The sequence below is a fragment of the Furipterus horrens genome, unplaced genomic scaffold (genome assembly GCF_987537825.1).
Source record: "Furipterus horrens unplaced genomic scaffold, mFurHor1.1.pri manual_scaffold_4, whole genome shotgun sequence".
Lineage (NCBI taxonomy): Eukaryota > Metazoa > Chordata > Mammalia > Chiroptera > Furipteridae > Furipterus > Furipterus horrens.
The window spans coordinates 117251186-117265234 of NW_028327174.1; the positions used below are offsets into that span (position 1 = coordinate 117251186).

General features: G+C 39.2%; 1 protein-coding gene across 3 annotated transcripts in view; it reads left to right on the forward strand.

Annotated features, from left to right (window-relative positions):
• AUH (AU RNA binding methylglutaconyl-CoA hydratase) overlaps nt 1-7230 on the forward strand; it is a 181555-nt gene extending 174325 nt beyond the window's left edge. For all 3 annotated transcript variants that reach the window (XM_090273973.1, XM_090273972.1, XM_090273971.1), the window contains 2 exons: nt 1158-1205; nt 6622-7230. In XM_090273973.1, coding sequence (XP_090130099.1) covers nt 1158-1205; nt 6622-6699 — 126 coding nt within the window. In that variant the 3' untranslated portion in view covers nt 6700-7230. The remainder of the gene's footprint in view (nt 1-1157; nt 1206-6621) is intronic.
• The last annotated feature ends 6819 nt before the right edge of the window (nt 7231-14049 follow it).

Here is a 14049-nt window from a genome sequence, read left to right on the forward strand (position 1 = left end):
CCCAAAGAAAAGGGCCTTCTATGTATTCTTAATACTGGCATTGTGTTATTTAAACAAAACATTCTGAGGAGGACTTCCTGGCTCTCTCCACTTTTAACTTACCTATTTTTTTTTCTGCAGGGAGACACACGTGACACAGGGCAAGTCAGTGGGGTGCCGAAAGAGTGGATGCCCCGAGCCAGGGAGAGGCAGTCAGGGCAAGGAAGCTATGCAGGCAGCCATTGATATATGACTTTTAAATATAGCACTTGTATTTTGGTTAAATTATAGGAATTTTTAAGAAAGATACTTATTCCTTGCAGACCCAGAGCCCAATATTATTTTGGGCTGCATAGCAGTAAAAAGAGATTGAATTTATTACTTATAAATGCAGTTTTAAACATTTACAAAGTATTTGATTGGTTTTTTTTTAATTTTAAATAATAGTAACAACATTTAGTAGTGAACACCTTATATGACCCTTACTATGTGCCAGGTCACAAGCACACACCTCGTTTTATTGCCTTTCACTTTTTTTGCACTTCACGGATAATTGTGTTTTCATCAGCATCCAGGCCAGACCCTCCACCAGCAAAAAGATCATGACTCACTGAAGGCTCAGATGATGGTTAGCACTTCTTAGCAATAAAGTATTTTTAAATTAAGGAATGTGTATTATTGTTTTAGACATAATACTATTGCATGCTTAATAGACTACAGTATAATGTAAACATAACTTTAGTATGCACTGGGAAACCAAAAAATTGTGAAACTTGCTTTATTACTGTGGTCTAGAACTGAACTCGCAGTGTCTTTGAGGTCTGCCTGTATATCTTACGTACTATATAACATCTTCACCTGGATTAGCTCATTTAATCCTCACAGTACCCTGAACTGGTAGGTAATACAATTAACCCCTTGTTCAGATGTGCCTCTCTCAGGCACAGCAAGGTCAAGTATCATAGCCAAGGTTACACAGCTCCCCTCTAGTGGAGTCAGAATTTGAACCCAGGCAGCCTGTTTCCGAAGTCTCTCCTGCTAGTCTTACTTGTGATTTGCCACATTACATGGAAGACTTCTGTTCTTTTGGAATAGGGTTATTAAATTAGAATTTATATTGAATATACCATATTTTAAAAAGTAATTCCTGCTGAAATAAATTATGTTTTTATCCTCAGGTCGATTTAGTAACAGGGTTAGCCATAGAAGAAGCTTGTTATGCTCAGGTATGTAATACAATCATATTCAGTTGCGATACCTCTTACAAAATATGTTTACGTTCTGTGTAAGTCAAATGAATTGTATATCACTGAAAAGGTTACACTCATACCCATTCCAGAATCATACAAATGTTGAAATTAGTTGTTTCTGATATTTGACTGTTACCAGCTTTTATGATTGGTTCTGCTCACAAACTAATGACCTTTGTCTACATAATTTAGAAAACTCTTAGAATAATTCTGTTAGTACCATTTATGCTATAGCCATTTCTTTGGCTCATGTTGTATTTTCTGGGTGTGACTGGAACCCTCACTCCAGCGTAGAGAGGTCGGAGGAGGGCAGCAGTTAGCATGTACCTACTGGGGAACATCGGTGTTGAAGACTCATTGGCTTTTCCTGACTTTCTCAGCCTTTGTTCACTAATTTAATTATACAGTTTTCTTTTTGTACACATAATAGTAGGGCTTGCTATAGAGGAACAAATCTTTCTTCCTTACTCCCTTTGTCTCCCCTTCCTCTCTCCTTTTCCTCTTTTCCTTCCTCTTATTTTTCTGAAAGATATAACTTTGTTTTAGAGCATCTAAAGTAGAAAAAGAACTTTCTTCTACCTTTCCTGAGAATTGGAAATCCTCAGCTAGCATTTAACCATTGTCATGGATTAGGAGCATAGCTGGAGTGTTATTCTGTATGGCCTGTATAGATTCATCACCACCTGTTATTGATAAGCACGTGCCATGGATGAAGTAAATTACAGACCTCTTGCAAATAGCCTCGGAGTCTGAAGGAAAATTTTAAAAGCATATTTGGCCATAAATCACACCTTATCAAGTATAAAGGAACAGAAATCATACCAAGTATTGTGTCAGACCATTGTGAAATTAAACTAGAAATCAGTAACAGATAGGTAGAAAATCCCACCTATTAATGAAGATAAAACAGTGAACTTCAAAACTCATGTGTCTTGCTCTGGCTGGTGTGGCTCAGTGGCTTGAGTGCCAGCCTGTGAACCAAAGGGTTGCCGGTTTGATTCCCAGTCAGAGCACATGCCTGGGTTGCGGGCCAGGTTCCCAGTTGGGGATGTGCGAGAGGCAACCACACACTGATGTTTCCCACCCTCTTTTCTCCCTCCCTTGCCCTCTCTCTAAAAATAAATGAATAAAATTTTATTTAAAAATAAATAAAATAAACTCATGTGTCAAAGGAGAAGTCTCAAGAATAATTATAAAACATTACTGAACTAAATCAAAATGAAAATGAAACTTATGAAAATTTGTGAGAATGCATTGAAAGCAATTGCTTAGAATTTATGGCATTGAATGCATATATTAGAAAAGAAGAAAGATTTAAATCTTTCCATTTTATTATTAAGAGCATGTTAAATCCGAAGTAAGCAAAATAAAAAAATAATAAACTTTAAAGCAGAAATTAGTGAAATTGAAAATAAAAAAAGCAGTAGAAAAATTTTAAAAAACCCAAAAGTTGGTTCTTGATAAAGATCTATAATATTGACAAACTTCAAGTCAGGTAACTGAGGATGAAAGAAAGAAGATAAAAATTACCAATATCAGAAGTGCAAGTAAATCCATCACTACAGATGCCATCGACATTGAAAGGATAATAAAGGAATACAGTGAACAACTCTTTGCCCACAAATTTGTTAACCGAGATAAAGCGGAGCAATTCCCTGAAAGACACAAAATACCAAAATTCACACAAGGAGAATTAGGTAATCTGAATAATCTTATGTTCGTTAAAGAAATTAAATCAATAATTAATAACTTTCAGTAATAGGAAGCACCAGGCCCAGATGGTTTTCACTGGTGAATTCTACCAAATGTTTAAGGAAGAAATTATACCAATTTTCTATAATCTGCCTCAGAAAGTAGAAGCAGAAGGAGCACTTTCTAAAACTTGTGCTATGAAGCCAGTATTACACTGATAAGAAAACCAAAGAAATTGCAAGAAAGGAAAACTACAGACTTTTATTTCTGATGAACATAGATATAAAAATTCTCCACAAAGTATTAGGAAATAAAATCCAACAATGTATGACAAGAATTATATGCCACAATCAAATGGGTTTTTTCTCTAGATATGTAAGGTTCGTTCAGCATTTGAAAATCAGTTCATGTAATCCACCACATCAATAGGTTAAGCAGGAAAAATCATACAATTATATTAACAGATTCAGAAAAATTATTTGACAAAATCCAATGATTTGTGATTAAATAAAATAATCAGCGAACTATAATTAGAGGGGAACTTGCTCAACTTAATAAGAATGTCTACAAAAAACCTACAGCTAGCCCTGGCTGGTGTGGCTCAGTGGATCGAGCACCGGCCTGTGAACCAAAGGGTCACCAGTTAGATTCCCAGTCAGGGCACTTGTCTGGGTTGTGGGCCAGGTACCTGGTTGGGGGCGCATGAGAGGCAACCACACATTGATGTTTCTCTCCCTTTCTTTCTCTCTCCTTTTCCCTCTCTCTCTAAAAATAAATAAACAAAATCTTAACAAAAAACAAAAACATAACCTACAGCTAATATCATTATCAGGAATAGTACAAGGTTGTCCCCTTTTACCATTCCTTTTCAGCATCTCCTAGAAATTCTAGCCAATATAATAAGACAAAAAGAAATAAAAGATGTTTAAATTAGGAAAGATGAAATAAAACTTGTCTATTCATAGGTGATATATTGTCTATATAGAAAATCCCAAAGAATCAGCCAAAAAATAACATAGTAACTCATAAGCAGTTATAGCAGGATTGTATGACATAAGTTTAATATTCAGAAGTCAGTTGTTTCCCTATATACTAGCAATGAAGAATCGGAATTTTAAATTAAAAGCACAGTATCATTTACGTTAGCACAAAAATGTAAAATACTTAGGCGTAAATTTAACAAAATATATGCAAGTCTGTTGGAGGAAAACTACAAAACTGGTGAAAGAAATCAAGATCTAAGTAAGTGGAGTGATGTCCCTTGTTTATGGATAGTAAGATTTAGTATTAAGATTTCACTTCTCCCCATATGTTCTATAGATTCAGTGTAATCCCAACAAAAGCCCCACCAAATTACTTTTTTATAATGGCAAACCATTTGTAAAATTTACATGGGAAATCCAAAGACCCAGGTTAGCCAACACAAGATTGAAGAACAGCAAAGTTGGAGGACTGACACTACCCAACTTCAAGACTAACTATAAAGCTGCAGTAATCAAGACAGTGTAGTACTGGCAAGAGAATAGACAAATGGAATGAAATAGGGAGCCTGAAACTAGATTCATACAAATATGAGCTGCTCTTTGACAAGTGAGCAAAGGCAATTTAACACAGAGAAGATAGTCTTGAAAACAAATAGTACTAAGGTATCTGGACCTTCAATTACAGAAAAATAAATTTAGACAATGACCTAACGCACTTCACAAAAATTAACTCAAAATGTGTTAACTCAAAATGAAAAACTATAAAACTTCTTGAAGATAGCAGAAGATCTAGGTAACCTTGGATTTGGCAATGACTTTTTAGATAGCCTCCAGAAGTATAATCTATGAAAGAAGAAAATGATGTTTAACTTTATTAAAATGAATTTCTACTCTGCAAAAGACACTTGCAAAGAGCATTAAAAAACAAACCACAGACTGGGGCAAAGTCTGCAAAACATCTGACAAAAGACTTGTATATAAAACATACAAAGAACTTAAAACTCAACAGGAAAATAAACAATCCATTAAAAAGTGGGTAAGAGCCCTGGCTAGTTTGGCTCAGAGGGTTGAGCACAGGCCTGAGAACCGATAGGTCGCTGGTTCTATTCCCAGTCAACACATGCCTGGGTTTCAGGCCAGGTCCCAATTGGCGGCATGTGAGAGGCAGCCAGTCGATGCGAATCGTTTCTGTTGCATGTCGGTGTTTCTCCCTTTCCCTTTCTCTTTCATCCTCCAGTACCCTCTAAAAAAATAAATAAAGCCAAGATATAGAAGCAGTCCAAGTGTCCCATCAATAGATGAGTGTATAAAGCAACTACCGGACATATACACAATGAAATACTACTTGGCCATAAAGAAGAAAATTTTATCCTTTGCAACAGCGTGGATGAACCTGGAGAACATTGTGCTCAGTGTAATAAGCCAGTCAGAGAAAGACAAATACCATAGGATTTCACTCACATGTGGAATCTGATGAACAAACTGAACTAAGAAGGAAAATGTGGGCAGAGCCATAGATGGAGAGCAGGATGACAGCTAGTGGGAGGGGAGGAGAGGGGTGTTGTGACTGAGCAAAAAGGAAAACGTACTCATGGACGTGGACTACAGTTTGTTGATTGCTAGGGGGAGAGGGGATATAAGGGAACTGAAAGGTAATGTAAAAGAAGTACAATAAAGGTTAAATTTAAAAAAAATTTTTTTTAAAATGTGGGTAAGAGATCTGAACAGAAATCTCACCAAAGTAGATGTACAGGTGTAGCAAATCATCATAGGGAAAGATGCTCCACATCATACGTCATTAAGAAATGCAGATTAAAATGAGCTACAATTTGGCCATTTCTTACAAAGTAAACATCGTCTTACTACATGATCCAACAGTCATGCTGTTATGTATTTACTCAGATGAATTGGAAACTAATGTCCACACAAAAACCTACACACCAGTGTTTATAGCAGCTTTATTCATAATTGCCAAATTTGGAAACAAACCAGATGTCTTTAGGTGACTAGTTAAATAGTGGCACATTCATACAATGGAGTATTTATTCCACAATAAAAGGAAATGAGTTATCCTGCCACAAAAAGACATGAAAGGACTTTAAATGCATTTTGCTTGGTGAATGATTTCAATCTAAAAAGGCTTCATACTATATGATTTTCAACTATATGATATTCTGTAAGAGTCAAATGGCGGAGGGTGGGGACAGGGATGACTAGGTGGAGTGTACAGAATGTTTGGAGTAGGAGAACTATTCTGTATGATACTGTAATGGTAGATACATGGTGTACATTTGTCCAAGTCCATGAAATGTATAACACAGTGAACCCTAATGAAAATTCTGTGTGTTAGTTAATGATAACATGTTGATACTGGTTCTTGTAACCAATGTACCACAATCATGCAAGGTGTTAATAATAGGGGACGTGGTTGGGATCTTGAGGGAGTCTGTGGGACCTCTGAACTTACACTCAGTTATTTTGAGAACCTAAAATGGTGTAAAAATAAAGCTTGTTAATTTTTTAAAGTATATTTGAAATGGGGAAAAAGCATATTTGGAGGTAGAATAATAAATTTGGTCCCCTAATTAAAATTGTCCAGATGACTAGTAGATTTCAAAATTTTAGATTGTGTTCTAATTAGTTTTCTTAGGTAAAGCTTGTTAAACTTCTACAGTTTTTAGTTTTTGGTACATATAACAATGTTTTCTTTCTCTTAGACCATTCCAACAAAAGACAGACTTGAGGGTCTTCTGGCTTTTAAGGAGAAAAGATCCCCTCGCTATAAAGGAGAATAGAAGAAACAGTAATCTTTCAAAAGCCAGTATAACAGATGCACTTCTGGGAGTATCTTTCAGATCCATGTAGGCCTCAGCACCTGGAATCCCAACGACCAAAGTGAGGAGTGAATTAGCTGTACAGTGAGTTAAGCATCTCGAACTGGCCCATGTCTGTGGTTTGCTGCACTGTGTACACATCATAGTCATTCAGATTGATAAAGCTAGTGGTGTGTATGGTCAAAACACAGATTCCAGAGTAGGTAGACATTTTAAAGTATTTCCTGCATATGAAGCTTTCTGTTCTTAATTTTTTAATGTGAATATATATATTGCACACTCTAGGAAATAATGTTGATTGTATGTCTACTATGCTGCAATATGAAAATAAAGTTATTTCTATATACCAAAAATGCGAAGTTATACCAAATAAAGTTTCTAAGGGATTATACACACATGCACACACACACCTACATTTCAGACTGACAAAGGAATTGATAGATATTCTGAGTGAAATTTACCAAATCTAAATAAAAATTAGTGAAAAGAGAAGTTGGGAATTTTTCTTTTACCCCATTCTTTTTGAACTGAATAAAACATTGCATGCTGGGTTTTAGAAGAAATTGTGTCAGGTGACCTCTTTATATAGTCTCTCTTGGTATGCACTGTAGTCGATGGAGAATTAAACCAGTCAGAGACTGGGGCCAAAGACCTTGGGAGGTCAACTGCAGGCCTGCAACCGTGGCCCTGCTCAGGATGTGGTCTGCCCCCCTGGCCTAACCCAGAAAGAAAATTACAGCCAGGATTGGCCCCAAGAAGTGGTTTAGGATTGTGAATTAAGGGTGAGGTAGAGCTTGCCCTCTGCCCCTGTCCCAATTACTTGAACTTGATTTCAGTAAGGAAAGGAGGTGACTTCCACATCCCTTTCTCCCTCTTCTAGCAGACATCATGCCTTTCTACCCTTGGCCAGGCAAAGCAACCAGGCAAGAGGAGCCCAGGCGGGTCAGTGTTGGTATAGCCTTGCCTGGGGCAGGGCGAGGTGTGAAGCACAGGAGAATATAAACTGCAGAATTGAGTGTGAAAAAGGAGAAGGACCTCACAGTTCTAAACAAATTTGAGCTACTTGTATTTTGTATTCATTTTATCAAACCAGGCTGCCTTCTGACGGCAGGGCTGAACCCAGCAGCACTGGAGAAGCCCTGCTTTCTGGGGCCCGGGCGCCCCAGAGTCCCTGAACACTGCAGCTGTGTCTCCTTGCAGTGAAGGCACATTTGGGGACCGCCTGCTCCTGGCATTCCCACACTCAGCACCCCGACTTCCTTGTTCTTGATAAACATATACACTTGAAATTTTTTGAGTCTCTGAAACTTATTTTTTAACTTGGGAATTGAACTCTCAAAACCTTGAAAGAGGCAAACATGGACTTGCCATCAGTTGATGTCCTGCTGCTGGTGGGCCATCCTCCTGTGTGTACTCACCTTTCCTGCTGACACTATAGGTTGGTGATGACCACATCATATGGAAGCAGTTATTAAAATTCACATTCAGCTCCTCAGTGATTTTTATTTTGTGATGTGTATGTTTACTGATAAACTTGGACCATTCATTTCATGCAGGATAATTTGCAAATAAAGTGTTGGTCCTTGTCATAGTCCTTTTTAAAGGTATCAGGACCATTTTGGTATGTGAGATGTTCAAATACCACTTCCATTTTAACTGAGTAGGAAACAGTTATGATAATGAGGAAAATATTAAGTGTGTGTCGAATAACTTGTCTCTCTTAACTTGGAGTCAGTCTGATGCTGATTGAGTACATGTTCTATCAGTGGAGTATATCTGAAAGCGGAGACATCATCCCGCAGTGACTTCAAATGTCAGATACAGATCACACCAAGAGAAGTGTGTGTACAGTCCCCCTTCCCCATGGATTGCTCTTCAGCAGGATGGTCTTGCTGGGGTCCAGGTCTAGCTGCTGTGTGCAGGGTGGGGGTGGCTGTCCTGCTCCTAGGGACAGGACAGGGCAGGCACCTGCATGGGTGGCTGGTGAGTGCATTCTGACGCTGAAACTACGGAACTACATCAGGCTGATGCTGGCTGGAAACACGGGATATTTCTGTGTGTTGAGATTAAGTTCAGGAAAACCGAGAGGGGGGAGGATGAACCAAGCACAGTTGCAAATCAGGGAAAACCGTGCCAGTTCTCTCAGAACATGAGACCTACTGGTCCTGAAGTGATTTAATGCTGGTTAATTTATCACATCTCTAAAAGAAAAAAGAGATCTTTAACTTACAGAGGTTCTGAGAGAACAGTTGTATTTATGCAAAAATAAGGAAGGCTCAGATTTCTTGTGACTCATTTCTGTGATTTAAAGGGTTATTTTAAGTTTGTGTTGTTTTCAATAAGAAATGACCTGGTTTTCCCATCAATTTAGTCCTACCCTCATTTCTAGCTGTTAAAAAATGGGCTTGTTACAATATGTTTCTGACAGTACTTAAAAGAGTGCTTTGTACACAGCCTTGAGTGGTAGGTGTCACTTCATGGGTGCTCCACTATGGGAAACACTGATTTGTCATGTGGACTTGTGGCTGGCTGGCCGCTGACACTTTTCTTTGCTGCACCTTACCTCCCTCTTCTGGTGATAGGCCCTGCATTGCTCTGATTTGGGCCCATACTTCCTGGCAGGCCAACATTTTTAATATTTGACCATGCCATTTCTTATTTGTCTACCCACCTAGTTAAATAGTAACTGATGTTTCAGCATTTATCAAAACAGCAATATAAATTATTTTCTTACATTAAATAATAACTACAGGTTAAACAGGCTACAGATTGTGATTGGGGGTTAGGGAGACTGAACCCTGTGCTCAAAATACCTAGTTTTCATGCCCTAAAACACCCACTTTTTCAAATGCCTTCTGTTGGATTTTCATAGTCCTAGTCTGGGAACCTGCCAAAATTCAGCTGTCCCTCAGAGGCATGGCTTCTAACCCTCATACTACACGGTGTTCAGTATTTGCCCTTCAAGCTACTCCTCGGGGCAGGGTGTGAGAGCTGTGTGCCCGATGGGAGCACCCTTGGTGTGGCAGAGCCAGCGCCCGTGACACCTGGCCACGCAGAACCAGCTTAAGGGAGGGGGGTAGGAAGCTGGCTTTCCTTCAGTGGGCTTACAGTTCCCTGGGGGTAGCAGAGTGAGCTTAGCCACCAGCACGTAGATCACTTTTTAAAGTACAGAAAACAGCATTATGCAGTATGTTATGTTTCAAGGAAACACTTTGACTAAATCACTGAAGATACTAAGGTGAATAAGGTGAGAAAATAAGGGGTGGGTATTTTTCCAATGATAATGATCACTAGGTATGAAACCTTATATGCCTAAAGGTGCTTCCATGGCTATTATATTTGCTGTGCACAGCATCCAGGAAGGAGAGGCACTGAATTTTCTGGGCTTGGAGCATGGCCTGATGGCAGTGGGTGGTGCAGTAGGAGGTGAACCTGGAGTCACTGACCTGTCATCACTCCTCAGTCTGAAAACAGTCCAGCAACACAGCCACAGACTGCTGACACATGGGTATTGTCAGCCTTTGCCCTGATGGACAAACAGTTTTCTCGTGACTTGGGAAGATACTGAAAGCATGTATAGCGAATGATCTGAGAACAGTGGCAGGCAGTGGGATGGTTACAGTGACATCCACTCAGCGCCTCCCCTAACTAGGCGCTTCACCTGCATGTTCTAATCCAAGCACTCAAAACTCTTAGGAAATGGGCTTGTCAATTGATAGTTAAGAAATTGAGACGAGGCGTTCTGTATCCAGAGTGACATGCTAGAGCAGAGAGCCATCTCAGGAGAGGGGAGCTGCATCATATCCCCTAAAACCACTGCCTGAGTTATGAGTTTGAGGACTTGTGGTTCTGTAGCCAAGCCCATCAAAGACGAAGCAGACTTGGGTCAGGAGCACCCAGGCTTCTTTGGGGGAAGCCTGACAAGGATCTTGTTCTGTTCTGCACTGCTCAGACATGGTATTGTACTCAGTTCTCAATGTCAGTTTCAGGTGGCCATAGAGCCACTGGAAAGCACATGGGAGCTCTGGCCAAGTTTTCCCTCTTTGGACCAAGCCTCTTAGTCTGGAGCCTGTTTAGTCATCTGTAAAGGGCCCAGTAGTTGTTCACGATCACGGCAAAAACAGACCAGCTATGTCCAAGCCAAGGGCTTTGTAATCAGCAAAGTCATCTTCTCTGGATGTTTTGCTTGTTTCATGTTTCAGAAGAGTCCTTTTGGGACAGGCATGTGGGTCTCAGGCCATGTTCCAGTTCCGGGGCCTATTCAGAAGCCTGGAAGGAGAGGTCAAGAGAATCCTGGTCTCCAGTAGAACCGCAGTAAGGCACTGGGATCTTTGAGGCCAACACTAGCTGGAGGAAGCCATGTGGGCCCCAGTCCTACATACTCATATGCTGGCCACTCTGCATTTGTCCAGACAGAGATGAGGACTGTAGTCAACAGGGAATGCTATTTAGGCTCTCCCTGAGTGGTAGGAATGCAGGGGGCTGCGGAGGGCAGCTCTGCTAACTTGGCCACTCTGGCCCTGAACTCTTGCAGAGGGGGTACCCCTTCAGCTCTGCCACAGGCTGACTAGATATGAACTGAATCAATGTAAATGCTGCTCACCATGACCTGGGTCGTAAGAAGCACAGAAAACATCCACATAAGGCAACTGGTTCATTACTACCTTGGCCCTTGGGGTAATCCATAGTTTAAGGAGAGTTCTTTCGATATTTTAAGAAAAATGCTCATTCCTGAGGACCATGTTTATAGTATCAATTTTGAGGACAGTGTCAGTGAATTACCCTGAGAAAAGCAGCCCATGTTTTTGTCACCCTGTTTTCACATGGCTGCCTGGCTGCTTCCCCAGTCAGATACTGGAACACTGCCCTGCAGAAGGTGGATGCAGCCAGATCAGGAACAAGGCAGTCTTCCAGCACAGGCTGTGCCATGCACGCACTGCACTGCCAATGTTCAGTCCTGATACGTTTCAAGGACTGCCATCTTGTGAACCCATTTCATGGAGCGGGACCTGAATACTTACAGGGATAGTAAAATAACTGTGACTTCAAGTTACAGTTCTAGGACTATATTTAGTGGTGATGGCCACAGGCAGAGGTTTCAGAGAACTTTGTAAATGCAATAAGTGCACTTTCTTGAGCTTTTTGAAAATAGTCTGAGTCCCTTTCACTTTTAGCCTCTGAACCGTGGTGAAAAGATCCTTTGTGCAGTGTACAGAAAGTGAAGAGTAGTTTGGCAAGCCACAGAAGTTCAAACTCCTTATAGCCCCTCCTGCATTGACTAACATTTATTTTGAGTTGTCCATTAACACTAGATAGAGCTGGCTCACCAGTGGCCAAAATTTGAACGCTTTAAAAACGTGTCATATAAGAAATGTGTGACACAACATAAAAGACAGGAAGTAACAGCCCTGACTTGGTAGAAGGAAATTCTAATTCTTGGGTGGGTGTGATTGATATATTTATTAATACATATCAGTTGTATTCTGCATTTTGATTGGTGTATGTAACCATCTTCATTTTATCTAATTATTGATAAGGTAGGATTTACATCTGCCATTTTGCTGTTTTCTTCATTCCATGCCTTTTTTGCTTTTCTCATCCTTCATTATTGCTCTCTTTGTATTTAATAGCTATTTTCCAGTGTACCATTTTAATTCTCTTATCATTTCATTGGCTATATACTTGTTCACTTGTTTTCTTAGGAGTTTTGCTGGAAATTACAGTTACTATCTTGTACATTTTGGATTAATACCAGCCTAATTCCAATAGTACATAGAAACTTTACGTCTATGTAGCTTTGTAACCTTACCTTTCTCTGTGCTATTATTGTCATATAAATTAAATCTTTATGCATTATAAATCCACAGAACAGCTTTATAGTAATTGCTTTGTGCAGTTGTATTTTACTTCTGATTGGAGAAAGAAGTTACAAATGACAAATACATTTATATTGTGTTAATATATGTAGTTACCTAGGCCAGTACACTTTAATTTTTTGTGTAGATTTGAGTTTAGTGTAATTTCAACCTGTTACTTATTTATTTGCTTTTCTCTTTCCAGTGGACTGTGAGCCACTGTGTCTTTTTTATTTTTTTAAGTATATTTTATTGCTTATGCTACTACAGTTGTCCTTTTTTTTTCCCCTTTGCCCCCTTTCACCTGTTACTTCCCTTCCTTCCAGCAGTTCCCTCTTAGTTCATATCCGTGAGTCGTGCATATAAGTTCTTTAGCTTCTCCATTTCCTATACTGTTCTTAACATCTGCCTGTCTATTTTGTACCTACCCATTATGGTTCTTAATCCCAGTACCTTTTCCCTCATTCTCCCCCTTCCCCCCTCCCAGCTGATAGCCTTCCATATATCTGATGCTCTTAAGAGTTCTGGTTGTTTGCTTAATTTGTTTTTGTTTCTAAGATTTAGTTTTTGATAGTTGTGAGTTTCTTGTCATTTTAATGTTCATAGTTTTGATCTTTTTCTTAAATTAACATTTCATAGAATAAGGGCTTGGTGATGATGAACTCCTTTAGCTTTACCTTGTCTGGGAAGCACTTTATCTGCCATTCCATTCTAAATGATAGCTTTGCTGGATAGAGTGATCTTGGTTGTAGGTCCTTGTTTTTCATCACTTTGAATACTTCTTGCCTGTCCCTTCTTGCCTGCAAAGTTTCTTTTGCCAAATTAGCTGATAGTCTTATGGAAACTCTTGTAAGTAACTCTCTGCCTTTCTCTTGCTTCTCTTAAGATTCTCTCTTTGTCTTTAACCTTTGGCATTTTAATTATGATGTGTCTTGGTGTGGTCCTATTTGGGTCCAACTTGTTTGAGACTCTTTGTTTCTTGGGCTTGTGTGTCTAGTTTCTTCACCAAATTAGGGAAGTTTTCTTTCATTATTTTTTCAAATAATTTTTTAATTTCTTGCTCTTCCTCTTTCTGGCATGCCTATGATTCTAATGTTGGCACTTTCATAGATATCTCAGAGTCTTCTTATTCTCTCCTTGTTTTTTTACTTCTTGCTTCTTATTCTGTTCTAGTCTAATGTTTATTACTTCTTTATGTTCTAAATCATTGATTTGAATCCCGGCTTCCTACTCTTCACTGTTGATTCACAGTGGGTTTTTCTTTATTTCACTTAGTGTGACCTTCATTTCTTCCCTTATATTTTTGCCATTGAGTTCTCTGAACATCCTGATCACCAGTGTTTGAACTCTGCATCCAATTGTTTGGCTATCTCTGTTTTGTTTAGTATTTTTCTGGGGTTTTGTTCTGTTCTCTATTTTGGGTGGTATTTCTTTGTCTCCTCCTATTGGCAGTCTT